General features: G+C 54.4%; 1 protein-coding gene across 1 annotated transcript; it reads left to right on the forward strand.

Annotated features, from left to right (window-relative positions):
- Positions 1-591: 591 nt before the first annotated feature.
- On the forward strand, positions 592-26,968 carry ODF2 (outer dense fiber of sperm tails 2; the record flags this gene model as incomplete). Its single annotated transcript, NM_001082046.1, is given in 14 exon segments — positions 592-648; positions 8,867-9,037; positions 9,808-9,968; positions 11,066-11,195; positions 11,758-11,889; positions 17,044-17,115; positions 18,203-18,274; positions 18,382-18,498; positions 18,996-19,181; positions 19,534-19,643; positions 21,216-21,351; positions 25,447-25,557; positions 25,659-25,763; positions 26,645-26,968. Coding segments are annotated over 14 exon segments (1,782 nt in total), but the record flags the coding sequence as incomplete, so codon positions are not given.
- Between the last annotated feature and the right edge of the window lie 747 nt (positions 26,969-27,715).

The following is a 27,715-nucleotide window of genomic DNA, read 5'->3' on the forward strand; positions in this document are numbered from 1 at the left end:
TGCAGACCCCTGCTTCAAGTGGGTCCCCCTGGTGGTCTCCAGCTGAATGGCACTCTCACCTTGGTCCCCGCCTCCCCGCCTGCATGCCGGTAGTTGGTAGCTGTCCTGCTGGCTTGGTGGCTCGGCTGACGATGGCTCCCGAGGCTGTGAGCCCTGTTTTTATGCCCAGTTTACTCGTCCACAGATCAACCTTTTTTGTGTTGTCCTCCCCCACCTGCCAGAAGCGCACCATGAAGGACCGCTCCTCCACTCCCCCCTTACATGTTCACGTGGATGAGAACACCCCTGTCCACGTCCACATAAAAAAACTCCCGAGACCATCAGCGACCAGCAGCCAGGTAGGAGCCTGCCAGCGGGGCGAGGTCACAGCGTGGATCAGGGCGACGCCTCCCTGCGTCCACAGGTTTGGGTCACACACGGACGCTGTCTTTGAAGGTCACCTGCCTGGCTAGGTGGTAGGCAGGCTGTCATCCTGGAGTGGCGGCACCAGCCGTGGCCAGAGGAGCCTCCTTGCAGCCACCAAAGTGCCCTGTGGCCAGCTGGGTGTGGAGGTGACCCCGGGTTTGTTCCTTCCCACAGAAATCCCATAAGCGCGGAATGAAAGGGGACACCGTGAATGTGCGGCGGAGTGTCCGGGTGAAAACCAAGGTACCTTGGATGCCCCCTGGAAAGTCATCCGCCCGGCATGTGGGATGCAAGTGGGAGGTAGGCGCAGTCTTGATCCGCCTCTCCTTCTCGGACTGGTCAGGTCCTAGCAGGCCGCGAACTCGGTAGGATTCAGGGGTGGCTGCAGCTGTTGGCGACCTGACGGCCCCGTTCACCGAGCGCCTTGCTGAGCCCTGAGAGCATGTAGACCCTGTGGCAGGTCCTGTGAGCCCACTGGAGAGGAGGAAGCCACGGGTCAGAGAGAAGTGCTTTGCCTGGAGTCTCAGGGCGCAGCTGAGCTGGAGTTAGGACCCGAGGCTGTCTCATTGAGGAGGCTGTATTCTTGGCTCTCTGCTTTACAAGAGAGGCGCTACTTGTGTCTCCGCAAGTAACAGCTACAGTGCCTGAAGCACAATTGTGAAAATACACAGCAGACTATACACATCCCAGAAAGCATCGCTCCCTCCGAGGCGCTTCCCATAGCAGCCTGCACATGTATTCCGTAGAGAACATGTGAATCCCTTTTGGAACAATCTCCTAGGGAATCATTGCATTTCAGTGGCCAAGATGACTTAATTTTTTTTTTTTTTTTTTAAGATTTATTTGAGCCGGCGCTGCGGCTCACTAGGCTAATCCTCCGCCTGTGGCGCCAGCTCACCGGGTTCTAGTCCCGATCGGGGTGCCGGATTCTGTCCCAGTTGCTCCTCTTCCAGTCTAGCTCTCTGCTGTGGCCCGGGAGTGCAGTGGAGGATGGCCCAAGTGCTTGGGCCCTGCACCCCATGGGAGACCAGGAGAAGCACCTGGCTCCTGCCATCAGATCAGCGCGGTGCGCCCGCCGCAGTGGCCATTGGAGGGTGAACCAACAGCAAAGGAAGACCTTTCTCTCTGTCTCTCTCTCTCACTGTCCACTCTGCCTGTAAAAAAAAAAAAAAAAATTATTTGAAAGGCAGAGTCATAGAGAGGCAGCGAGAGAAAGGTCTTCCATTCCACTGGTTCACTCCCCAGATGGCTGCAATGGCCAGAGCTGAGCTGAAGCCAGGAGCCAGGAGCCAGGAGCTTCTTCCGGTCTCCCACATGGGTTCAGAGGCCCAAGCACTTGGACCATCTTCTGCTCCTTTCCCAGGCATGTTGGCCAGAAGCTGGATTGGAAAATGGAGCAGCCAGGACTTGAACCCGGCACCCATATGGGATGCCAGCACTGTAGGCGTTGACTTTACCTGCTACGCCACAGCGCCGGCCTCTGACTTTATTTTTAGGCTCTGCCTTAACATATCTTGCTTGTCCATCTCTGCAGCCACCATTCATCCACTCTGCCATCTGTCCATCTGTCCGTGTAGTAGTTAATCAAGGGCTGTGCGCAGCGCTGCTGGACACTGGGGTCGCAGCTGCACACGAGGCACACGGACCCTCCCAGGGCTTGCAGTCTAGTCAGATGCAGAGGGAAGATTCCAAGATAAGACAAGGCCAACATTTAGGCACAGATCCCAGGACTGTGCAAGGGAAGGACTTGGGACTATGTTACAGTGACGATTCTCTTGAAGATTATCTTATAATTTATTACTTTTAAAAATTATAATTCAAAAATGAAGGTTATTACTCTGAAGTTTACAGTCATTCCTTGATTTATCAATCAGGGACAAAAGTGAGTATGAGCTGTTCTCAGGAATAAATGGAGAATTCTGACCAGTACAAGAAAGCATGAAAGACATTGGGATTGAGATGCTGTCGTGAATTTTTTACTGTGTATACAAGCAATAATATACATTTTACAAATAAAAACAATGGGCTGTCATTTTTATTGAATGGAAGAAAGTTTAAAAGATTGTAAATTTATTAGGAAGTATGTGGGGTATCAATGAACTTTTGTAGATATTCTTTTTCCTTTCTTTAAAAAGTTTTATTTGAAAGGCAGAGTTAGAGAGGGAGAAACAGAGATCTTCCATCCTTTGGTTCACTCCCCAGATAGCCACAATAGCTGGGGCTGGGCCAGGCTGAAGCCAGGAGCCTGGAGCTCCATCCGACTCCCACGTGGGTGCAGGGCCCAAGCGCCTGGGCCGTCCTCTGCTGCCTTCCCAGGCCACTGTCAGGGAGCTGGATGGAGGTGGAGCAGCCGGGGCTCGAACCAGAAGCCATGTGGGATGCCGGCACTGCAGGCATCGTTTTTACCCGCTCCGCCACAGCACCGCCCCTGTAGACGTTCTTGATGGGACCGTGAAACTGATTGAATGGTTCCTGGGGCAGTGTAGCAGGTGCCTGTCTGAACACTGGTTCTGTAGTTTCACTATGGGAATTCATCCTTAACAAGCCACAAAAGGATATAGAAGTCTGTTATAAATTGTCTGCTATGGCATTGTTTATAATAAAGAAAATTTGGTAGCACCTTAAATGTCTAGCGATATGGTGCTGGTTAAATTATGATGCCTCCATACAATGGAGTACCAAACAGCCGTTCAAGATTGAGAGGGGCTGGCGTGGCATGGTGGGTTGAGCTGTCTGCAGTGCTGGCATCCCCTGTGGGTGCCTGTTTGAGTCCTGGCTGCTCTACTTACAATCCAGCTCCCTGCTGATGCACCTGAGAAAGCAGCAGAAGATGGCCCATGTGCTTGGACCCCTGCACCCACATGGGAGACCCGGAAAAGTTCCTGGCTTTGGAGTGGCTCAGCTGCAGCCATTGTGGCCACTTGGGGAGTGAGCCAGCGGATGGAAGACCTCTCCTCCTCCGCCCCTGCCTCTCTAACTCTGCCTTTCAGATTGAGGCAGACATTTATATCCAGTGAAGCACGAAGATGCACGACTGTAGAGTTTGGCCCTGTTTGTACATAAAACGGGTGTCGCTGTTATCTGTGTTTCTGTGCATTGTGTTCATATCTGTTTAACTTTTTAGTTTTTTTTTTTTAAAGATTTATTTACGTATTTGCAAGGCAGAGTAACAGGGAAAGAGGGAGAGGTCTTCCATCTGCTGGTTCTCTCCCCAAATGTCCCCAGCGGTCAGGACCGAGCCAGGTTGAAGCCAGGAACCAGGAACTCCCTTTGGGTCTCCCACATGGGTGGCAGGGTCCAAGCACTTGGACCATCTTCTCCTGCTTTCCCAGGAGCATTAGCAGGGAGCTGGATTAGAAGCGGAGGGGCCAGTATTCGAACCGGTGCTTATGTGAGATGCTGGCCTAGCAGGCAGAGCTTAATCCACCACACCACAATGCTGTCCACATGCATAGCATTTTTGGAGGGAGAATGTGTAGGAAGTGGTAAGCAATGATTAACTCTGGAATATGACAGACTTTATGTTTTCTTTTCTGTCTTTTTTTTTTTTAGTTTTTATTTATTTATTTTTTGACAGGCAGAGTGGACAGTGAGAGAGAGAGACAGAGAGAAAGGTCTTCCTTTGCTGTTGGTTCACCCTCCAATGGCCACTGTGGCTGGCGCACCGCGCTGATCTGATGGCAGGAGCCAGGTGCTTCTCCTGGTCTCCCATGGGGTGCAGGGCCCAAGCACTTGGGCCATCCTCCACCGCACTCCCTGGCCACAGCAGAGAGCTGGCCTGGAAGAGGGGCAACCGGGACAGAATCCGGCGCCCCAACCGGGACTAGAACCTGGTGTGCTGGCACCGCAAGGTGGAGGATTAGCCTAGTGAGCCGTGGCGCTGGCTTTAATGTTTTCTTATTTTTAAATTTCCATTTATTTGTTTGATTTGAAAAAGAGGTGGAGATCACCCATCTGCTTGTTCAGTTCCTGCATGTCCACCAGTAGCCCAGGCTGGGCCCGGCCAAGGGCAGGAAGCGAGGAACTCAGTCTGGGTCTCCTGTGGGGGGGCATCTCTTGAGCCGTCACCTGCTACCCTCCAGGGTGTGCAGTAGCAGGAAGCTGGAACCCTGCACTCCGACATGGAATGTGGGCATCCCCAGTGGCTGCTGCTGCTGCCTTTTTTTTTTTTTAAGATTTTATTTATTTATTTATTTGACAGAGTTACAAACAGTGAGAGGGAGAGACAGAGAGAAAGGACTTCCATCCGCTGGTTCACTCCCCAAACGGCCACAACAGGTGGAGCTGGGCCAATCCGAAGCCAGGAGCCAGGAGCCTCTTCTGGGTCTCCCATGTGGGTGCAGGGACCCAGGCACTTGGGCCATCTTCTACTGCTTTCCCAGGCCACAGCAGAGAGCTGGATCGGAAATGGAGCAGCTGGGACTTGAACCCGCACCCACATGGGATGCTGGCACCATAGCTGGCTGCTTTACCCACTATGCCACAGTGCTGGCCCCATAATGTTTTTTTTTTTTTTTTATGGCCTGTTTGAATTTCTTTGTAATATGCATATTATGAGTATATTTTGCAAATAAAATACCTTTTAAACAAGTGAAAATACTGGTAGCTTTCTCAGCGAAGAGATGCTTCCATGAAAACTTTTTTTTTTTTAAAGTATTTGTTTATTTTATTTGAAAGGCAGAGTTGCAGAGAGAGGGAGAGAGGGAGAGAGACCTTCCAACCACTGGTCCATTCCCCAAATGGTTACAACAGCTAGAGTGGCCACAGCTGGACTGGTCTGAAGTCAGGAGTCCTATAGGAGTTTCTTCCAGGCCTCCCACATAGGTCCCAGAAGGACTCGGGCCATCTTCCATTGCTTTCCCTGGACATTAGCAGGGAGCTGGATCAGAAGTGGAACAGCCGGGACTCAAATGGGCACTCTGGTATGGGCTGTGGGTGTCCCAAATGGGAGCCTACTCCACTGCCACAGCACCCCTAGATTATAGACCCCAGATTATAGATTTTTTTTTCTGGAGCCTTTTTTTTTTTTTTTTTTTTTTTTTTGAGACAGGGAGAGAGAGAGAGAGAGAGATGGATCTTCCATCCATTCATTTACTCCCCAGAATGGCCGTAACAGCCAATGCTGGGCCTGGGTGGCAGGGGCCCAAGCACTTGGGGCATCTGCTGCTGCTTTTCTCAGGCCATTAGCAGGGAACCGGATTGGAAATGGAGCAGCTGGGGCATGAAGTGGCACCCAGGTGGGATGCCAGCATTGCAGGCAGTGGCTTTACCCCACTGTGACACAGTGCCAGCCCTCTTTCTGGAGTCTTAAAGTGTTAATGGCGCCGGCACTGTGTCATTGTGGGCTGAGCCTCCACCTGCAGTGCCGGCCTCCCATCTGGGTGCCAGTTCTAGTCTCGGCTGCTCTTCTTCTGATCCAGCTCTCCGCTGTGGCCTGGGAAAGCAGTAGAAAATGGCCCAAGTGCTTGGACCCCTGCACCCGTGTAGGAGATCCAGAGGAAGCTCCTGGCTCCTGGCTTTGGATTGGCTCAGCTCTGGCCATTTTAGCCATTTGGGGAGTGAACCAGTGATTGGAAGACCTTTCTCTCTCCCTCTCCCTCTCTGTGTCTGTAATTCTACCTTTCAAATAAATAAATAAATATTCTTTTAAAAAAGAAGTAAAGTGTTATGTAGCTTTGCCTGAACTTTTCTAAAATATTTGTGCATTTTGGGGGTAAGATTTATTTATTTCAAAGGCAGAGTGACAGAGAGATTGGAGAGATCTTTCATCTGTTGGTTCGCTCCCCAAATACCCACAACTTCAGGATAGACCAAGTTGAAGCCAGGAACCTGGAACTCCATTTGTCTCTCTCACACGGGTGGCAGGGACCCCGGCACTTGGTCCGTCCCCCACTGCATCCCAGGCGCTTTAGCTGGAAGCTGGATTGGAAGTGCAGAGTGGGTGGGGCTCACAGTAGGCGCCCCAGTGTGGGATGCGGCCTCCCAAGCAGCAGCTTCACCTGTCGTACCATGGTGCCCACCCTTGTACATTTAAAAAAAAACTTTGCTGATATATATGTATATATATATATATATATATGTATCCCTAGATTAAAGATTTACTTATTTATTTGAAAGACAGCTATGCAGAGGCAGAGAGAGAGAGAGAGAGAGAGAGAGAGAGAAAGAAAGGTCTTCCATCTGCTGGTTCATTCCCCAAATAGTCACAATGGCTGGAGCTGAGATGATCCGATTCAAAGCCAGGAGCCAGGAGCTTCTTCCAGGTCTCCCACGTGGGTGCAGGGGCCCAAGTGCTTGGGTCATCTTCCACTGCTTTCCCAGGCCACAGCAGAGAGCTGATTGGGAAGTGGAGCAGCCAGGTCTTGAACTGATGCCCATCTGGGATGCAGGCACTGCAGGTGGCGGCTTTACCCACCATGCCGCAGCGCCAACCGCTTGCTGATATTTTTTTTTTCATTTTTATTTATTTATTTATTTATTTTTGACAGGCAGAGTGGACAGTGAGAGAGAGAGACAGAGAGAAAGGTCTTCCTTTGCCGTTGGTTCACCCTCCAATGGCTGCCGTGGCTGGCGCACCGCACTGATCCGATGGCAGGAACCAGGTACTTATCCTGGTCTCCCATGGGGTGCAGGGTCCAAGTACTTGGGTCATCCTCCACTGCACTCTCTGGCCACAGCAGAGAGCTGGCCTGGAAGAGGGGCAACCGGGACAGAATCCGGTGCCCCGACCGGGACTAGAACCCGGTGTGCAGGTGCCGCAAGGTGGAGGATTAGCCTGGTGAGCCGCTGGCCTGCTGATATATTTTTGAAACTATTTTCAAGATATCACATCATGAGCATTTTTCTTTGCAATTTTGAAAAACTTAATCCATTTGTTTACTTCACGTACATTTCTAATACTATTTCTAGTATTTTTCTATATGACAATGATTAGTCCTAAGAACTTTATCTCTTTTTTTTAAAAAAAAAGATTCATTTTATTTCTATGAAAAGCAGAGTTACAGAGACAGTGGGACAAAGAGAAAGGGACCTTCCTTCTGCTGGTTCACTTCCCAGATGGCTCCAGCAGGCCAGTGCTGGGCCGGGCCGAAGCCAGGAGCCTACAGCTCCATCCAGGTCCCCCACATGGGTGGCAGGGGCCCAGGCACTCTGGCAATCTTGTGCTGTTTTCCCATGTGCTAACTGGAACTAACTGGATCAGAAATGGAGCAGCTGAGGCTTGAACCGGCGCTCATGTGGTCACTCACCCTGCTGCCTCACAACACTGACACTGGCCCCAGGACTTCATTTCTTAACATCATTTATCTGATTTTCAGATTTCCCTGTGCGTCTCTGAAGTACCTTTTTGAGCAATTTTATTTACTCCCTTAACTGATCTACTCTCATGCATTCATTTTTTTTTTAAAGACTCATGTATTTGGGGCCAGCGCCGCGGCTCACTAGGCTAATCCTCCGCCTAGCGGCGCCGGCACACCGGGTTCTAGTCCCGGTTGGGGCACCGGATTCTGTCCCGGTTGCCCCTCTTCTAGGCCAGCCCTCTGCTGTGGCCCGGGAGTGCAGTGGAGGATGGCCCAGGTGCTTGGGCCCTGCACCCCATGGGAGACCAGGAAAAGCACCTGGCTCCTGGCTCCTGCCATCGGATCAGCGCGGTGCGCCGGCCGCAGTGCGCCAGCCGCGGCGGCCATTGGAGGGTGAACCAACGGCAAAGGAAGACCTTTCTCTCTGTCTCTCTCTCTCACTGTCCACTCTGCCTGTCAAAAAAAAAACAAAAAAAAAAAAAAAACAAAAAAAAAAAGAAAAAGACTCATGTATTTGAAAGGCAGAGTTACAGAGAGACAGGGAGACAGAGAGGCCGTCCTGTGTTTCATTCCCCAAATGGCCGCAACATCTGGGACTGGGCCAGGCCGACGCCAGGAGCCTGGAACTGCATCTGGGTCTCCCTGTGGGTGGCGGGGCTTGGGCCAGCCTCTGCTGCTTTCCCAGTGCGTTGGCAGAGAGCTGGATCGTAGGTGCAGCAGCCAGGACTGGAAGCGGGTGCTCATGTGGGATGCCGCTATCACAGGCGGCAGCTTAACCTCCTGCGCCCCGACGCCAGCCCCAGCGTTCATGTTCATTTAAGACCCTTTGGACAAACTTCCTTTCTTCTCTGGGCGTGAGAAAGCAGATAATGCCCCAAGCTTCTGCCAGCTGTGGGCGTCAATGCTTTTGTCAGTTTGTTATGTTCTTTATTGAAAACTTGACGTTGTAACTGAGTTAGAACGTCTCCTCTCGGAGTCAGAAATTCTTTGCAGACAACTTTAAGCGTGCACGGGTAGGCAGTGCTCCGGGAGGGGTGGTGCTCCTCCCCTGGGGCCTGGGGGTGGCCGTTGCGCTGTTCCGGGAAGCCAGCCTGGCATGGCAGTGCGCTGCTGCGTGAGGTGCTGCCTCAGGAGCTTACGTGTCTCTCCCTCCCTGACGTCAGAACCCACCTCACTGCCTGGAGATCACGCCACCGTCGTCAGAAAAGCTGGTGTCAGTGATGCGGCTAAGTGACCTCTCTACAGAGGATGACGACTCGGGTCACTGTAAAATGAACCATTACGATAAGAAGATTGACAGTCTAATGAACGCGGTTGGTTGTCTCAAGTCGGAGGTGAGGGAGGTGGGGGCTGGACCTCTGGTGCCCCGACAATGTACCATTCGGTCCAGGCGCATTGCTGGTGGAGCCTTCCCCGGGGCTGCCCAGCTCCCCCGGTGCTCCCGGGAGGTAGCTGGCTTGCTCTGGCTGCCAAGGGTCCTCTCTGCGTATGACCTGCCCCCTGCTCTGCTTGGCAGGCCTTTCTGACGGAAACTGGTGGCATTAGTGTCCCCGTTACAGAGGCGCGTCGACTGGGCAGCGGGCCCACGTGTTCCGTTTTACACAGAAGCTCAGTAGAGGCGAAGGACCTTAGGGCTCACTGCTGAGCGTGTCTCGGGTGGGATGTGGCAATGGGATTGGAAACCGAGCCTGCCAGTCTAAGGTCCCCACCCAGGAAGTGGGTGTTCAAGTCCAGGTGCTGGCTGCTAATGTGACTTCACAGTGTCTTTAACCCTCCACCCTGTCCTGGGGGTCCAGGGTGCCCCGGAGAGCCTGGGGCTGGCTGCCTGGCGCCGGGCCCTCCTGCCCCACCTCTCCCATGGTGTGTCCACCGAACCATGGTGTGCAGCTGGGCTCCATCCCCAACCAGTGAGTCACTCAGGCTCTTTCTGCTCCGTCTCCTCGTCTACAGAACGGGGAGACTCAAGCTGTGACGGTCACTCGAGACTGCCTGGCTCGGGGTCTCTGGCTCTCGGGCGGGGGGTGGGGGCTCCATAGCTCTGGGCCCAGCACTGCGGCAGAGAGGAGTCTCCCTCAGCGGCCCTTGCGTGGGTGCCCTTGTGCAGGTCAAGATGCAGAAGGGGGAGCGCCAGATGGCCAAGCGGTTCCTGGAGGAGCGGAAGGAGGAGCTGGAGGAGGTGGCGCACGAGCTGGCCGAGACGGAGCACGAGAACAACCTGCTGAGGCACAACATCGAGCGCATCAAGGAGGAGAAGGACTTCACCGTGTACGCCCGCCCCGCCCCGCCCCGCCCCGCCCCGCCCCGCCGCCGCCCCGCCCCTCCCCGCCAGGGCGCCCGAGCCGCCCCGCCCCGCCCCGCCCCGCCAGGGCGCCCGAGCCGCCCGAGCCGCCGAGGGGCAGGCTCTGCTCCTGTTCACCCCGTCCCGTGTTCACCGCCTGTGGCCCTTGTGGTTCACACTGTGGGGGGAGCTCTGGGGATGGTGGGTGTCAGGAAGGAAAGCCAGACGGCAGGGACGTCCGTGGGGGAGGCGTTTGCCACTGAAGAGTGGAGAGCAGGCCAGAGCCGACGGGCAGAGGCGAGAGGTGCCCCGAGGTGGTCCGGGGTCTGCCTCTAGCAGCCACTTTGAGCATCTGGGGTGCACTTTGAAGGTAGTTGGGAGCCAAGGAGGGTTTTTTTTTTATTTTTTTTATTTTTTTATTTTTTTTTATTTTATTTTGACAGGCAGAGTGGACAGTGAGAGAGAGAGACAGAGAGAAAGGTCTTCCTTTGCCGTTGGTTCACCCTCCAATGGCCGCCGCGGCCGGCGCGCTGCGGCCGGCGCACCGCGCTGATCCGATGGCAGGAGCCAGGAGCCAGGTGCTTTTCCTGGTCTCCCATGGGGTGCAGGGCCCAAGCACCTGGGCCATCCTCCACTGCACTCCCTGGCCACAGCAGAGGGCTGGCCTGGAAGAGGGGCAACCGGGACAGAATCCGGCGCCCCGACCGGGATTAGAACCCGGTGTGCCGGCGCCGCTAGGTGGAGGATTAGCCTATTGAGCCGCAGCGCCGGCCAGAGGGTTTTAAAAGCAGGGGAATGGCCCGAGCAGACGGGTGGTGACCACAGTGGCTGTCTGGGAGAGGAGCAAGGCCCAGGTGGCATCGTGTCACCTGGAGCGGGGGCCCTGGTCTGGTGCCCCTCCCAGAGGAGCATCCCCGCCCCCACCCATTGTTCCCTGACAAGGGGCAGCCTCTCAGGGCATTGTGAGGCAGCCTCAGAGCTCTGGGCGGGCAGGGCCTGGGGGCTCACGGAGCCCATTGTGAGCTCTGGCGGGCAGGGCCGGGGGGCTCACGGGGGCTCACGGACCCTGTCCTTGTGGCCCCAGGCTTCAGAAGAAACACCTGCAACAGGAGAAGGAGTGCCTCATGTCCAAGCTGGTCGAGGCGGAAATGGACGGAGCCGCGGCCGCCAAGCAAGTCATGGCCCTGAAGGACACCATCGGAAAGCTGAAAACGGTAGGCGGGCAGAGCCACCCCGGCCCTGGGGTGGGGTGGGGTCTTTACGCAGTCACCAGCTGACTTTATGACATGCCCAGGCTCGGGGGAGGGCAAGCCCAACTGTTCAGCTCCCGCCCCTCCCCCACTCTCATTTGCACGGGGAGGGGGCCTTCACCTTGGCAGCTGACTGTGGGGGCCAGGGCCTCCAGGAGACCTCACCATGGGTCACTCGCAGTCACAGTAGTCGAGGCCTGTGTCTGGTTCCTGCAAGTATCAGCCGCCAGATGCCGCTGTCCTCGCCTCTTCCAGGGAGCCTGCCTGACTGTCCTCAACCACACTGAGCCTCCTGCCCGTCCCTGCAGTCTGCCTCCTCCGGGAAGCCTGCCCTTGACCACCTGGGCCCCGACCGGAGCCCGTCCCTGCAGTCTGCCTCCTCCGGGAAGCCTGCCCTTGACCACCTGGGCCCCGACCGGAGCCGGCTGTCTTTGCCGGGGCTTCCTGGCACCAGCACCTCTGGACCCCGCTGTGGGGCCTGCCTCTTCTCTCTCCCCGCACCTAAGGCTGCCTGCTTGCCTTCCAGGAAAAACAGATGACTTGCACGGACATCAACACCCTCACGAGGCAAAAGGAGCTTCTGCTGCAGAAGCTGAGCACGTTTGAGGAGACCAACCGCACCCTCCGAGACCTGCTGAGGGAGCAGCACTGCAAAGAGGTGACCCCAGGCTGGGCCGGGCCTCGGGCTCGGGCCGCCACCCTGTCTGCGGGCAGGCGGCGCCGCGGGTGCCCGACCAGAGCGGGCCGCAGGGTTAACGGAATAGTAGACGGGTGCCGTCTTGGTTGTTGAAGCTGGGCCAGGTGCACAGGAGAGACCCTGGGGTCAGGAGGAGAGTGGGCAGTAGGGGGCGTTCAGCCCATTGCAGGGGTCGTGGTGCGTGGGGAAGAGAGCCAGGCCTGGGGTTTTGTGAGACAGGAGAATAATTAGTCGTCGGCAGGCACAAATTATGTGGTATCACTTTGTGCTTTTAAAAGATGTTCTCGGGGTGAGTATCTGGGGCGGCGATTAGGTACTGCTCGGGATGTTCTCAGCCCACGTTGAAGTGCCTGGGTTTGCATGCCCACTCAGCTTCCAGTTCTGGCCTCTTGCTAATGTGCGTCATGGGAGATAGCAGGCGGAGGAGGGTGGCTCAGGTAATGGGGTCCCTGCCACCCACTGGGAGACCTGGAGTGAGCTTCTGTCCTCTGACATCGGCCTGGCCTGGCCCCACCCCGCCCCACCTGTTGTCGGCATTTAAGGAGCAAACTGGTAGATGGGCGGTCTTCTTTCTCTCTGTCTGTCTCTGTCTCTCTGTCTCTCTCCCTTTCAAATAAATAGAATTAGAAAAAGTAGAAAGATCAGTATTCTCTGAGACATGTTGTGAATACCTTTTTTACATTTGTCTTTTCATTATTTTAAGTTGCCAAGTAGAAACCATTTATCTATCGTGTACAACGTGATGTTTGCAGTGTGTATGTGCATTGTGGAATGGCTGCGCGAGCTAATTAACATACGTAGTGCTTGCATGCTCATTTATTAGTGGTGAGAATGACTAACCAGCCTCTTGGGCCTTTTCAAGTATATGACGTCAGTGTTAGCCCCAGTCGCTTTGTTGTAAGTAGGTCTCTGGGACCAGCACCACTCAGCTCCTGGTGCCCTGGCAGCCTCTGTAGGTCCCAGCCAGTGAGGTTGTTCAGGATTCGCCCTCTGCTGGGCCTCTCTTATTTCACTTAGCATAATGTCCTCCAGGCCCGTCCACGCAGTCAAGCACAACAGGGTTTTCCCCCTTTTTATTTTTATTTATTTATTTTATAAATATTTATTTATTTCTTTGAAAGGCAGAGTTACAGAGGGGCAGAGGCAGAGAGAGAGAGAGAGAAGTCTTCCATCCACTGGTTCACTCCCCAGATGGCCGCAAGTGGGTCAGAGCTGCGCCGATCCAAAGGCAGGAGCCAGGAGCTTCCTCCAGGTCTCCCACGTGGGTGCAGGGGCCTAAGGACGTGGGCCATTTTCCACAGCTTTCTTAGGCCACAGCAGAGAGCTGGATGGGAAGTGGAGCAGCCGGGACTTGAACTGGTGCCCATATGGGTACTGGCACAGCAGGCAGTGGCTTTACGCACTATGCCACAGCGCTGGCCCCTCTCCCTTTTTACGGCTGAGTAGTACTCCATAGTGTGCGCGTCTGTGACTTCCTCGCACACCCACATGCTGGTGGCCACGTGGCTGGATTCCGTGCAGCACATCCCACATAATGCTATGTTGGTGAACATCTCTGCGGAGATGATGGTGTACACAGCGCCTTCCCGTTGCTCACAGTGAGAGGGTGCCAAGGGTCTCAAAATGCCGACTTCCATGAAATGACTTTTATTTCACTTTAGCATTCTTTATTTTTTTAAAAAAACATTGCCAATCTTAATTTTTATTTTAATAAATTAACACAGAATGTATGGGAGCAGGGGCTGGAGTTGTGGCATAATGGGTTAAGGTCCACCTGCAGTGCCAGCATCCCGTATGGGTGCTGGTTCGGGTCCTGGCTGCTCCACTTCTGATCCAGCTCTTTGATAATGCACCTGAGAAAGCAGCAGAAGGTGGCCCAAGTGCTTGGGCTCCTGCACCCACATGGAGACCTGGGTGAAGCTCCTGGCTCCTGGCTTCAGCCTGGCTCGGCCCTGTTCATTGCAGCCATCTAGGGAGTGAACCAGCAGATGGAAGGTCTCTGTCCCTTTCTCCGTAACTCTGCCTTTTGAATAAATGAAATAATTTTTAAAAAAGAAAAGAGTGTATAGGAGCTAGCATTTGGCGCAGCAGTTAAGTCCCTGCGTGGGTTGCCTGCATCCTGTATCGGCGTGCCTGGTTTGAGTCCCAGCTACTCCGCTTCTAGTCCAGCTTCCTGCTAATTCACACCCTGAGAGGCAGTGCAGGTTGGCTCAAGTTCTTGGGTCCCTGCCATCTACATGGGAGACCTGGATGGAGTTCCAGATTCCTGGCTGTTGTGGGCATTTGAGGAATGAACCAGCTGATGGAAGATCTCTTTCTGTCTCTCTACATCTCAAATGAAATAAAAATAAGTAAATAAAGATGTAGCAATATATAAAGTGGCAGGCTTGTGGCCTAATTTGCAAAATAAAATGTTGTCCATGCAGTTAAATCCCTCATTTCGCTCCACTCACAGTGAACCTTTATCTTGAATGTGGTAGATTTAATCACACGTGTGTACCCCAAGTGACACATACATTGTTTGGCAAATTTTTAAACCTTTTTATGTAAGTGATGATTTTTCCATATGTGTTCTTTTTTTTAAAAGATTTATTTATTTATTTGAAAGAGTTAAAGGGAGAGATGGAGAGCGATCTTCCATCTACTGATTTCACTCCCCAAATGGCCACAACAGCCAGGGCTGGGTCAGGTCAAAGCCAGGAGCCTGGAACTCCATCCTGGTCTCCAGCAAGTGTCACAGGGGCCCAAGGACTTGGGCCATCTTCTGCTGCCTTCCCAGGCCATAGCAGAGAGCTGGATTGGAAGAGGAGCAGCTGGGGCTAGAACCGGCGCCCTTATGGGATGCTGGCATGGTAGGTAGTGGCCTAACCCACTGCACTGTCCGTAAGCATATATGTTCTTCGGAGTTTGCTTTGCTCACTCTGCATCATGTTTACCCTGTTAAGGTCTAAGGTTATGAATTTTCACTGCTGTATTTCACTTTACAGTATGCTGCAATTGGTCTGTTGTTCCGTTGTTGACACTTACGTTTTCAGTTGCTTGGTGTCTACGCATCCGTGTGCTGTCCTGGTGACCCTGAGAATTTCTCGGATATGCTTGTGTCACTTTTACCGCTTAGGGTCAGATTCTTCTCTGAAACACTCGTGCCTGTTTCGTTTCTGGCTTGGTGATTGCCAAGTGGGTGATTCTTATCTCTAAGCCTTAGCTTTCCCACCTATAAAATGGGCTTCATAGCATGCACACGGGTTTCGTCAGGATTAGAGAGGAGGCATGGACAGGGGTGTGCATCCTGGTACCTAACAGGTGCTGGGAGATGGGGGCACTGCTGTGGTTTGTCTTGAAACTGATACCTTCAGAAACCTTGCTCTACCCAGTGTTTCTCCTTTTTGGCTCCTTAGCGTCTGTTACTATCCTGGAGCCCACCTCTAATGGGAGATGAAGGGTCGAATAATTTGAACTCTTACCCAGAACAGACGTTGTTCAGTCCAGGCTCGTGTCCCCGGTGCCCCCTGGCACTTAGGACCCCACACACCACCCTTTCAGGGCCATGGAGTCCAGGTCAGCATCAGGGGATGGCTGCTGAGTACGTGCAGCGTTGCTCTTTGTGGCATGAAAACGTTCTGGACTAGATAGAGGTGGTGGCTGTGTAGTAGCGTAAATGTGCTAAATGCCACTGAATTTCACAATTAAAAGTAATTATAATAGACTGGCACTGTGGCATAGTGGGTTAAGCTTCCATCTGCAGTGTTGGCATCCCATATAGGCACTAGTTCATGTCCCAGCTGCTCCACTTCCAATCCAGCTCTCTGCTGTAGCCTGGGAAAGCAGTGGAGGATGGCCCAAGTGCCTGGGCCCCAGCACCTGCATGGGAGACCCAGAAGAAGCTCCTGGCTCCTGGCTTCAGATGGGCTCAGCTCTAGCCATTGTGGCCACCTGGGGAGTGAACCAGCAGATGGAAGACCTCTCTCCCTCTCTGTCCCTCTCTCTGTCTGTAGCTCTATCTCTCTAATAAATAAATCAAAATCTTTTTTTAAAAAAAGTAATTATAATAGCAAGTTTTACATTATATTTATTTTACTACAGTTTAAAAAAATTAATATACCAAAAGCCATTGCTGTTTTCAGCTTTATTGAGGCATAGCTGACAAATATAAATTATGTATGTTTAAGGTGTTCAACAAGATGACTTGATGTGCAGATACAGTCAAGCTAATTAATATCCATTATCTTGCAGAATTACTTTTTTGGTGTGTGATGAGAACTCTAAAGATCCCCTTAGTGAATTTCAAGTGTACAAGAGTGTTATTAACTATAGTCACTGCATTGTACACCTTAAATGGCTGGACTGTATGGCATCCATGTTTTTATCTCCATAAGACTGTTTTTTTTCTATTTTAAAAGATCTATTTATTTTACTTGAAAGGCAGAATTAGAGAGGGAGGGAGAGAGAGAGACAGATATTCCATCCACTGGTTCACTCCCCAAATGGCCTCAACAGCCAGGGCTGAGCTGGGCCAAAGCCAGGAGCCAGGAGCTTCATCCCAGTCTCCCACATGGGTGCAAGGGCCAAAGCACTTGGGCCAGCTCCACTGCTTTCCCAGGTGCGTTAGCAGGGAGCTGAATCAGAAGAGGAGCACCAGGACTTGAACTGGCACCCATATGGGATGCCGGCCCGGCATTGCAAGCCGCTACGCCACAGCAGTGGCCCTCATCAGATTGGTTTTTAAAAATTAAGTTGCAGCATGTGAATGCAGTGTGATGTCATCTTTGTAGAATGCAGTGTGATGTCATTTTTATGGAATGCAGTGTGATGTCATTTTTATGGAATGCAGTGTGATGTCATTTTTGTGAAATTCCCTGTGTCTTTCCCGTCCTGTGAAGCCGGAGGGTGCACTCCGGGCGCAGCGATGTGCGAGGGCACAGAGCAGGGGCTGCCAGGGCCCGGTCAGACTAGCTACGGGAGAGGGCTCGGGGGGTGTGGGCGGGACCTAGGCTTTCTTGGTGTTCGCTGATTTCTTATTCTAACATTGGCAGAGGTGTTTGGAGAACCGTGGGTTGTGGACGTCTGGGTTGTTGCTCGATGACCCGGCTCTCTCTCCCTCTCCTTTCCTCCAAGGATTCCGAAAGACTAATGGAGCAACAAGGAGCACTGCTGAAGCGGCTGGCGGAGGCCGACTCCGAGAAAGCGGTAACTGCAGCACCCCGGCAGGCCTCGCGGGCGCAGTAGCCAGAGGGCTCGGTGCCGAATCCGGGCCGGAGGGGGAGCCCTGCTCTGGCTTTGCTCTGGTCTTAGTGTCCTGACGGGCACGGGAACTGAAGTCTCTGGTCTTGCCTGCTCCTCGGGGCTGTGGTTAGCCGCCTGGAAGCTCGAGGCCCAAGGCTGGCCAGCAGTGTGGGGGCCCTGGTGCTTGTCCACCTGCTGTACCACGATGCATTTACAAATCACCAGGGCCTGGGATCCCACGTCCCCTATTTGTATTAGGGATTCACAGCCTTCAAAAAGTAGATGCTTTTCTACTTAACGGTTCCAATTCTAGACTTTTACAGCACATTCCAGTCTGTTACATGGACTCTTTCTTTCCTCAAGATGAAAATGGGGGGAGAAATGATAAGGGCTTGGTTCTCTGTCCGGATAAATCTGGGAAACTCTCGGCGGCTGGAACAAGCAGGCTTCTTAACTCCGAGACTGCTGGAGCTTTGAAGGCTGATGCCCTCGGTGGGTCTCCAGGAGAGGGAAGGAGGTGCAGGCCCAGTTCTCCTCATGTGGCGTTGGCCTTGAGGCCCAGCTGAGTCACTAGGAAGGGGTGGAGCTTCGGCAGTTGTGCTGAGCCTGCCCAAACCGCATCCCCAGCTCCAGAGGCTCCCTGATGGCACGCATCAGTAACTTGAGACGTGAGTGCCTGTTTCAGGAGTGTGCGAGGCTTGATCACGGGGTGGCACATGTGAGCTTGCAGTTACAGAACAGCAGACTTGGGACTTAGCGTACAGACACAGTGGGTTTTGGTGATTCTTTAGAGATTTTTGGTTGTTAAAGTTTTCTACATTAATATTACCTTTTAAAAATTGCAAAATAAATACATGTTCAGTGTTTAAGAAAAATTTTAAATACATAAGTGGAGTGCTTCCTACCTCTCCCTGATGCGGAACCAGTGTGTCTGGGACCACGGGCTCCAAGGGCCAAGACGTGAGGAGCTTCTCTTCCCGGGCTGGGCCTCTTTGCCTCCCAGGGGCGCGAGACAGTGTGCGTGCGCGTGACAGTGTGCCTTCTCTCCCAGCGCCTGCTGTTAATGCTGCAAGACAAGGACAAGGAGGTGGAAGAGCTCCTGCAGGAGATACAGTGTGAGAAGGTGCCGTCCCCAGCGCGCGTGCCTCTGCGCGAGCTGGTGGGGCGTGGTGGGTCTGCAGAGAGCTGGCTCCACCACCCGGCTCCCTCACTTCTCCCGTCTCTCCCAAGGCTCAAGCAAAGACAGCGTCTGAGCTTTCCAAGTCCATGGAGTCCATGCGTGGGCATTTGCAGGCGCAGCTTCGGTGCAAGGAGGCCGAGAACAGCCGCCTGTGCATGCAGATCAAGGTAGCTGCTGGCCCACAGGAGGGTTGGGGGAGGCAGGCCTGGCCCCAGGGGATCAAGGTAGCTGCTGGCCCACAGGGGGGCTGGGGGAGGCAGGCCTGGCCCCAGGGGTGCCGCTTGGGTCAGCTGCTGCCGCCGAAGCCCCGAGGCTTTTGCCAGACTCTGGGACAGTGGCGAGGGCAGTGAGCAGAGAAGCCTGCAGCGGTGACAGGTTGGGTGCCGTGCCCTGGCCCTCAGTGTAACTGAGAATGGGGAATTCTCACATGCTCCCAGCTCTGAGCGACGGAGAGGGCCTGGATGTCGGGAGGGATTCCAGAGGAGTTATGTCCCACATCAAGACCTGAAGGGCTGGGAGATCCAGGAGGGTCTGTGGGCGCTCTGGCCTACCCAGGGGAGCCCAGAGCCTCACGGCCTTCATGCCCTGTTTGGCTCCCCTTTCCCCTGACCTCCCCTCCCCCTGCTTTGCCTGCCTCCGCCCTCCCTCTCCTCCCGCTGCCCAGAACCTGGAACGAAGTGGGAACCAGCACAAGGCAGAAGTGGAAGCCATCATGGAGCAGCTGAAGGAGCTGAAGCAGAAGGGAGACCGCGACAAGGAAGCCCTGAAGAAGGCCATCCGGGCCCAGAAGGAGCGGGCCGAGAAGAGCGAGGAATACGCCGAGCAGCTGCACGTGCAACTCGCCGACAAGGTGGCGGGCAGGCGGCCGAGGGGGCGGGGCGGGGAGGATGATTGATGGCCAGAGGTGTGAGCGGCTGGGAAGGTGGCCGGCTGGGGGCGGGGAGGTGGGCAGCTGGAGATGAGTGGGGGTCTGTGGACTGCGTAGCTGCATCCACACTGTGGGCGAGGACGATGGCTCCGGAGGATCTGCTGGCAGTCGGAGCACAGCTGGCCTCCCTGTGGCTCCTGGCCTTCTCCAGGGAGGCGACATGGAGTGAGGTTCAGGCTGCCAGAGCGAGGAGCTGAGGAGCGCCCTGGCCCGGCCCCTGCAGCCTGGGCAGGCACCAGACTGACGGCCGCCGTCCGCCGTCCCTCGTTCCCAGGATCTTTATGTTGCTGAAGCTTTATCTACTCTGGAGTCGTGGAGGAGCCGCTACAACCAGGTGGTGAAAGACAAGGGAGACCTCGAGCTGGAAATTATTGTCCTGAACGAGTACGTCCTCGCGTTCGGAAGGGAGCCCACTGAGGGACTTGGGTGTGCGAGTGGAGGGGCCTGGCCACTCGAGGCAGGCCACGTGCTCCTGACGGTGCCACGGTCTCTCCCAGTCAGGGGCTGCCCTGGACTGAGACGTGGGGTCAGCTGGGCTCCCTGGTTGGAAGTGAGGTCCTAACACTGGCAGGTGCCTGGAGGGGCCCCGTGTTTGTGGTCACAGAGGCTGGGCCTGGCCCCTGTACGCTGGTCCCCTCATTCCTCTGCTTAGAGAATGGGGCAGCTGGCGGTCCCTGTGTCTTCTCTTGGTTGTCTGCCCAGTGATGGCAACTGGTTTGTTTGTTTGTTTAAGGATTTATTTATTTATTTGAAAGGCAGAGTTATAGAGAGGGAGAGGAAGAAACAAAGTTTCATCTACTGGTTCACTTCCCAGATGGCCATAATGGCCCCGGCTGGGCCAGACTTAAGCCAGGAGCCTGGAACTCCATCCAGGTCTCCCACATGGGTGGCAGTGGCCCAAGCACTTTGGCCACCTTCCACCGTTTTCCCAGATGCATTGTCCCTGGTCCAAGTCTCCAGGGAGTGTCTCAGGCTCAGGGGAGGATTGGAATGGACACACCCATCATAGCAAGTCATCGCCTAAGGCTACCATAAACAGCTTCTTAGAGGGAGTGGTGTGGGAGATGATTTTTTTTTTAAATGTCTGTTTATTTTCATCTGTTTGAGAGGCAGAGTGAGCCCGCGCCGCGGCTCACTAGGCTAATCCTCCGCCTTGCGGCGCCGGCACACCGGGTTCTAGTCCTGGTCGGGGCACCGGATTCTGTCCCGGTTGCCCCTCTTCCAGGCACAGCTCTCTGCTGTGGCCCGGGAAGGCAGTGGAGGATGGCCCAAGTGCTTGGGCCCTGCACCCCATGGGAGACCAGGAGAAGTACCTGGCTCCTGCCTTCGGATCAGCGTGGTGTGCTGGCCGCAGCGGCCATTGGAGGGTGAACCAATGGCAAAGGAAGACCTTTCTCTCTGTCTCTCTCTCTCACTGTCCACTCTGCCTGCCTGTCAAAAAAAAAAAAAAAAAAAAAAAGAAAAATACAGAGACAGACACTCAGAAAGAGAGCGGTCTTCCATCTGCTGGTTCACTTCCCAAATGGTTGCAATGGCTGGGGCTGGGCCAGGCTGAAGCCAGGAGCCTGGAACTCCATCTGGGTCTCCCACATGCATGGCCGGGGCCCAAGTGCTTGAGCTTTTATCTGCTGCCTCCCGGTGTGTAGCCGGGGCACAGAATGACACTCTGATATGGGATGTGGGCGACCCCAAGCGGTAAGTTAACCTGCTACTCCACACACCTGCCCCATGGGAGACAAATCTTAAAAGAACATTGTGGGGAAGGCCGCAGCAGCAATGGCACAAGGCAGGCAGTGCAGCGCTGCTCTGCTTGGGGGCGGGGCAGCAAGCAGGCAGCGTGCCAGGAGGCGGGAGCTGGCCTGGGTAGGGCACTTGGTCCCCTTCACACAAAGCCCCGGGCCCCTCGGAGCCTGTGGAGTTGATTCTGTCTCTCTCCACTTTGCTGCGCCCTTCCAGCCGGGTGACAGATCTTGTAAACCAACAACAAACCTTGGAGGAGAAGATGCGGGAAGACCGGGACAGCTTGGTGGAGAGACTACACCGTCAGACGGCCGAGTATTCCGCATTCAAGCTGGAGAACGAGAGGCTGAAGGTGTGCAGCGGGACCCAGGGCCTGGGCAGCTGGGGGAGGGGGCGGGGCAGGCAGGAGCCAGAGCTCTCCAGAGGCCTGGAGGCCAAGTGCGGGTAAGCTGGGCAGCCCTCTGGGCAGAAAGGCCTGGATGCTGGGCCTGGGCGAGACAGTTGGGTTCGTCTTAGGTTGCTGCAGTTTCCTTGGAAGAAATGAGGTCTTTGTGAGAGTGGGCAGGGAGGCTGAGGTTTACAGAGAGGGAGCAGGGAGGCTGAGGTTTACAGAGAGTGGGCAGGGAGGCTGAGGTTTACAGAGAGGGAGACAGAGGGGCCAGGTTTCCTGCCAAGATTTTGCCCAGGGAAGAGCTGGAATTGGGATTTGAACCTGGGTCTGACTCTTGAGGCCTGGCTGTTACGGTCTGCCTGTGCACCCTCACAGCGCAGCACAGGGAGAGGCACTGGACAAGGTTGTCACTGCGGAGCCAGGTTTGATCTTGATGTTTTTATTGATCGGGGCCAATGATTTTGTTTTTTGTTGTTTAAAAAAGTTCACATATCCTACAATTTTCATAAAGTGAATACACTTTGTCTCTCAATGGCTTTTTATTTATTTTTAATGTCTTTTTAAAAAATATTTATTTATTTGAAAGGCAGAGTTACAGAGAGATAAGGAGAGACAGATATATCTTTCTTTTTATCTGATGGTTCAAATGACCGCAGTGGGTGGGATTGGGCCAGGCTGAAGCCGGGAGTTCATCTGGGTCTTCCCCATGAGTGCAGGGGCCCAAGGACTGGGGCCGTCTTCTACTGCCTTCCCAGGCGCTTTAGCAGGGAGCTGGATCTGAAGTGGAGCAGCCGGGACTCAAACAGGTGCTTATATGGGATGCCGGCTGTGTAGGCAGTGGCTTAATCAGCTACGCCACAGCCATGGCCCCTCTCAATAACTTTTTTTTTTTTTTAATGTTTATTTGAAAGGCAGAGTGACAGGGAGAGACAGAGAGAGAGAGATCTTCCATCTGCTGGTTCACTCCTCAGATGGCCACAGCAGCCAGGTTAGAGCCAGGCTAAAGCCAGAGGCAGGAAGTCCATCCTGGTCTCCCACATGAGTGACAGGGACCCCAGCACCTGGGCGTCTTCTGCTGCTCTCCCAGGTGCATCAGCAGGGGGCTGGACTGGAAGCAGAGCAGCCGGGACTCAAACCAGTGCTCCATTATGGGATGCCAGCATTGCAGGCAGTTTGCTGGCTGTGCCACAACGCTGCCCCCCCTCCCCCAACCTTTTTGCTTTTAAGGATTTATTTTATTTGAAAGGCAGAATTACAGAGAAAGAGAGATCTTCCACCTGCTGGTTCACTCACCAGTTGACTGCAGTGGCCAGGGCTGGGCCAGGCTGAAGCCAGGAAGCAGGACTTTATCTGGATCTCCCATGTGGGTGCAGAGGCTCAGGCACTTGGGCCACTCCCACTGCTTTCCCAGGCACCTTAGCAGAGACCTGGATCAGAAGAGGAGCAGTTAGGAAGCTGGCATTGCAGGAGGCGGCTTAACCTGCAAGCCACAACATTGGCCCTTTCACCCTCCCAATCACTTTTTTTTTGTTGTTGTTGGTGGTTTTTATTTATTTATTTGAAAGTCAGAGTTACACAGAGAGAGGAGAGGCAGAGAGAAAGAGAGAGAGAGAAAGAGGGGTCTTCATCTGATGGTTCACTCCCCAGATGGCCACAACGGCCGGAGCTGCACTGATCCGAAGCCAGGAGCTTCTTCCAGTCTCCCATGTGGGTGCAGGGGCCCAAGGACCTGGGCCAATTTCTACTGCTTTCCCAAGCCATAGCAGGGAGCTGTATTGGAAGAGGTGCAGCCAGGATTAGAACCAGCGCCCATGTGGGATACCAGTGCTTCAGGCCAGGGTGTTAACCCACTGTGCCACAGCGCCAGACTCTCCCAATCACTTTTTTGTTTTGTTTTGTTTTTGTTTTTGTTTTGTTTACAGAGTGGACAGTGAGAGAGAGAGACAGAGAGAAAGGTCTTCCTTTTTACTGTTGGTTCACCCCCTAATGGCCGCTGCGGCCGGCGCACCGCGCTGATCCGAAGCCAGGAGCCAGGTACCTCTCCTGGTCTCCCATGCGGGTGCAGGGCCCAAGCACTTGGGGCATCCTCCACTGCACTTCCTGGCCACAGCAGAGAGCTGGCCTGGAAGAGGGGCAACTGGGACAGAATCCGGTGCCCCGACCGGGACTAGAACCCGGTGTGCTGGCGCCGCAAGGCGGAGGATTAGCCTAGTGAGCCGCGGCACTGGCCTCCCAATCACTTTTGATTGAACCTAACAGCCCCCTCTTACTAATGCCCCTGCAGAGGTAATCACTATCCTGATTTCTTTTTTAAAAATTTATTTATTTATTTGAAAGGCAGTTATAGAGAAGGAGAGACAGACAGAGAGAGGCCTTCCATCTGTTGGTTCACTCCTTGAATGGTAACAATTGCTGTGGCTGGGCCAGGCTGAAGCGAGGAGCCTGGACTCCGTGTATGTCTCTCACGTGGGTGTAGGGGCCCAAGGACTTGGGCCAGGTCCTTGGCACATTAGCAGGGAACTAAATCGGAAGTGGAGCAGCAGGGGCTGAGGGACTGGAACCAGCACCCACATGGGATGCCAGCACTGCAGGTGGAGGCCTAATTTAGCCTGCTGCACCACAGTGCCAGCCCCAGGCGTCACGGATTAGTCCCCTTGTGATCTCTGAGCTGGAGTTGTGTAGATATGCACATAGCAGGTGTTGACAGGTGTCCTGCTGTGTGGTGGTGTAGCTCATTCTCAGTGCTGTGCCGTGAAGCCTCTACGTCACACTGGGCTGTTCCCATAATACTGCTGTGGGCATATTTGTGGTTTTCTTTTTAAAGACATTTTTATTTACTTCAAAGGCAGAGAGAGCCAGAGAGGCCTTTTGCTGGTTCACTCCCCAAAGTGCTGCACCAGCCAGGGCTGGGCCACGCCGAAGCCAGGAGCCGGGAGCTCCATCCAGGTCTCCCTCGTGGGTGGCAGGGACTCAGCACTGGGCCCTTCTGCTGTTCCCCAGTGCCATTAGCAGGGAGCAGGTGCCTGAGTGAGTCCTGGCAGGTGTGTGCAGACACTGAGGTAATGCACACCTTCACACTTGCACGGGCGAGGGGAGAGCGACAGCTGCCCCATGGCAGCGCATGGCGCTGTCGAGCGTTTTCATGTAGTCAGGCTGGGACTTTAACCCGCTGTGCTACAGTACCAGCCCCATGGACAGCTTGCTTTTTTTTTTTTTTTTTTTTAAAGATTTATTTTATTTGTTTGAAAGGCAAAGTTCCACAGAGGCAGAGAGAGAGAAAGGAGTCTTCCATTTGATGGTTCACTCCCCAAATGGTCATAGCGGCCAGAGCTGAGCTGATCCAAAGCCAGGAGCTAGGAGCTTCTTCCGGGTCTCCCACGAGGGTGCAGGGGCCCAAGGACTTGGGCCATCTTCCACTGCTATCCTAGGCCATAGCAGGGAGCTGGATCGGAAGTGGAGCATCCAGGACTCCAGCTGGTGCCCATATGGGATGCCAGTGCTGTGGGTGTGGCTTTACCTGCTACGCCACAGCACTGGCCCCCATGGACATCTCTTTAGGTCAGCTCTTGAAGTCTTAAGTGACAACTGTGCATTGTACCATGTTGAGACACCATGACTAGTGTTGCCCAGCTCAGGTGAGGCCTTGAGTTATAGGAGGACCTGCTGACCTGAGAAGGTGTTTACAAGCCATTGATAACTTCATAAGCATGTTCTGCCCTCCTTTGAATAAGTAAAAAGTCTGTTGGAAGCACTAAGTGTAACCCCATCCTTGTCAAGAAGAACGAAAATGCTACGCAGCTGTAGGTGTGTGGCCTCCTCGGGCCTTCCACGTTGGTTAGCGTGGCTTGGTCTGAGCTCCGTGTGCATGAATGCGTACAGACGCTTCCCAACTACGCAGAAGTCAGTGATTAGCATCTGTACCCAGTTAGGAGTCAGCCCAGTGCCTCTGGGGAAGCCTCGTGGTGTGTAAGGGCTGGTTCCTTGGGAGAGGGTTGGCTTAGGGAGGGCCGCCTGAGCCGGAACCCGCTGTTGGTTACATGTGAGCCACCCTTCCAGGCTAGCTTTGCCCCAATGGAGGACAAGCTCAACCAGGCACACATCGAGGTCCAGCAGCTGAAGGCATCGGTGAAGAACTACGAGGGGATGATTGACAACTATAAGAGTCAGGTAGGCCTCTCGCAGCCCCTCCGGGAAGGATGGGGCACGAAGGCGGGTCTCACCCAGACTCGGCCCTGCCCGAGGCGGCTCACTGGGCTGTGGCTTTGCAGGTGATGAAGACGAGGTTGGAGGCCGACGAGGTGGCTGCCCAGTTAGAGCGCTGTGACAAAGAGAACAAGATCCTGAAAGACGAGATGAACAAGGAGATCGAGGCGGTACTGCTCCCCGTTCTCCCCCCCCCCCCCGCTCCCATGTCTGACTGTGATCTGCCCTTGTTTGCCCTTGACCCCACCTGCCTCCACAAGATGGGCTGAGTCTGCCCCGTGGGCTGGCCCCCTGCCATGTACGCACCCTCTCCCCCCTACTCCCCATCTGCCGCTTCACCCTTTTCTTAACCTTCACCCTCTGAAATTTCCTTACAAAAACACAAAAGTTAAAACAAAAACCCCTCCTACTTGGAGCATCCCAGTGAACTCAGGTATGCAGGTCTTTCACATGCCCATGTCTTTATTTTTTGCCAACTTCCCCTTCCCAAAGAGCCATATTCCTGCAGAGGAATGGACTACACTGGACTACAGTGGCCATCTTAGCCTGGCATAGCCTTGGAGATGAGTCCAGTCCAGGCTCAGCCACCAGCTTGTTTCATAACCATGGGCAACTCACTGCCTGTCTCAGGTCCCCAGTTGTCACCTGTTATGTACAAGGATGGACCCAGACCAGCTAGCTCTCACCTTGACCTCTGACCTGGGGTGTGGACTATCCCAGACTTCATTCATGGCCTTCCTGGTCTTGGCTGCCTGGCCCAGAGCAATGTCCTCACCCGGTGACGGCAGCACCTACTCTGCGGGTTATTGACTGGATGAAATGAGCAGCTTCGGGAAGCCCTTCGCACAGGCCGGGTCCTGGTGTTCACTGCGTGGCTGAGTGAATGTCAAGTTGAAGTCAGGCTGGAAGCAGCTGGAAACTTGCTAAGAGGCCTCTGATGAGGGCAGGCCACACTCCTGCCTGTGGATTGTCCCCGCCCTAACTCCAGAACACTGCCCAGCCCCGTTGGCAGCCGGGCCCTTCCTGACGGTGTCTCTGTTCCCCACCCCAGGCTCGGCGGCAGTTCCAGTCCCAGCTGGCTGACCTTCAGCAACTGCCTGACATCCTCAAGATCACGGAGGCTAAGCTGGCCGAGTGCCAAGACCAGCTGCAGGGCTATGAGAGGAAGAACATTGACCTCACAGCCATCATATCAGACCTGCGCAGCCGGGTAAGGGACTGGCAGAAAGGGTCCCACGAACTGGCCCGAGCAGGGGCCCGCTTACCAAGATGAGCTGCACGCCCCCAGGGAGGACCACTTCCTTTTCCTTGGCTGCTGCTTTCTGAAAGAAGTGAGCTATCATCAGTGCTGTGAAATAAAGTCTGGTGTGCCAAATGTCTTGTGTTTGCACCAAGTGATTGTAGTGTCGGAGCCGCCCCTCGCCTGGAGCCGCTGGCCCTCCTGCTGTCGCCCCTGCTGAGCTCATCGCTGCCCTCAGCCCCTCGGCCTCCGCCTGCTGCACGCTCGCTTTTCCTGCGCCTTGTCTGGCTCACCTGCCCCTCCTTCCTTCACAGATCCACTGCCTGAGAAGCAAGTGTTTCCTTCCCCCAGAAGCCTCTGGGTTGTGGGGATCCTGCTGCCTGTGGTGTCCAGGAAATCGCATGCCACTCATTTGCGGTGTGACCGTGGCAGGCCCCTCCCCTCTCTTGACCTGTTTGTTTGGAATAATAACATTAGGAGCTTCACGTTCCTGAGCGCCTTCTCCGTGCCCCAGCACTCATTTCATCCCCCCAGGAGCTCAGGGAAGTGTATGTATCGTTCCTTTTCCCTTTTATAAAAAAGCAGCCCAAGGCACAGAGGGGAGAAGTAATTTCCCAACACCACAGTGCCGATCAATAAGTCCATCGGGATCAGAGCCCGGCAGCTCTGTCTGGTTCCCAAGTCTGTGTCCTCACTGCCTTCTCAGCTGGACCTGAGCATTGCCAGGGCCCTCAGGCCCTTTCCTGTGGCCGGGCACACACCTCTCTCCCCAGTTAAGGGGCGGATGGCATCGCTGGTACCAACAACATAAGTGGTAAAGCTCTGTGGTCTGTCCCATGGGCCAGTGAGGCCTCCTGTCCGCTGCCGCCTTCTTGCGTCTGC

The sequence above is a fragment of the Oryctolagus cuniculus genome, chromosome 1 (assembly GCF_051225735.1).
Source record: "Oryctolagus cuniculus isolate XC-2025 breed Fujian yellow rabbit chromosome 1, ASM5122573v1, whole genome shotgun sequence".
NCBI lineage: Eukaryota > Metazoa > Chordata > Mammalia > Lagomorpha > Leporidae > Oryctolagus > Oryctolagus cuniculus.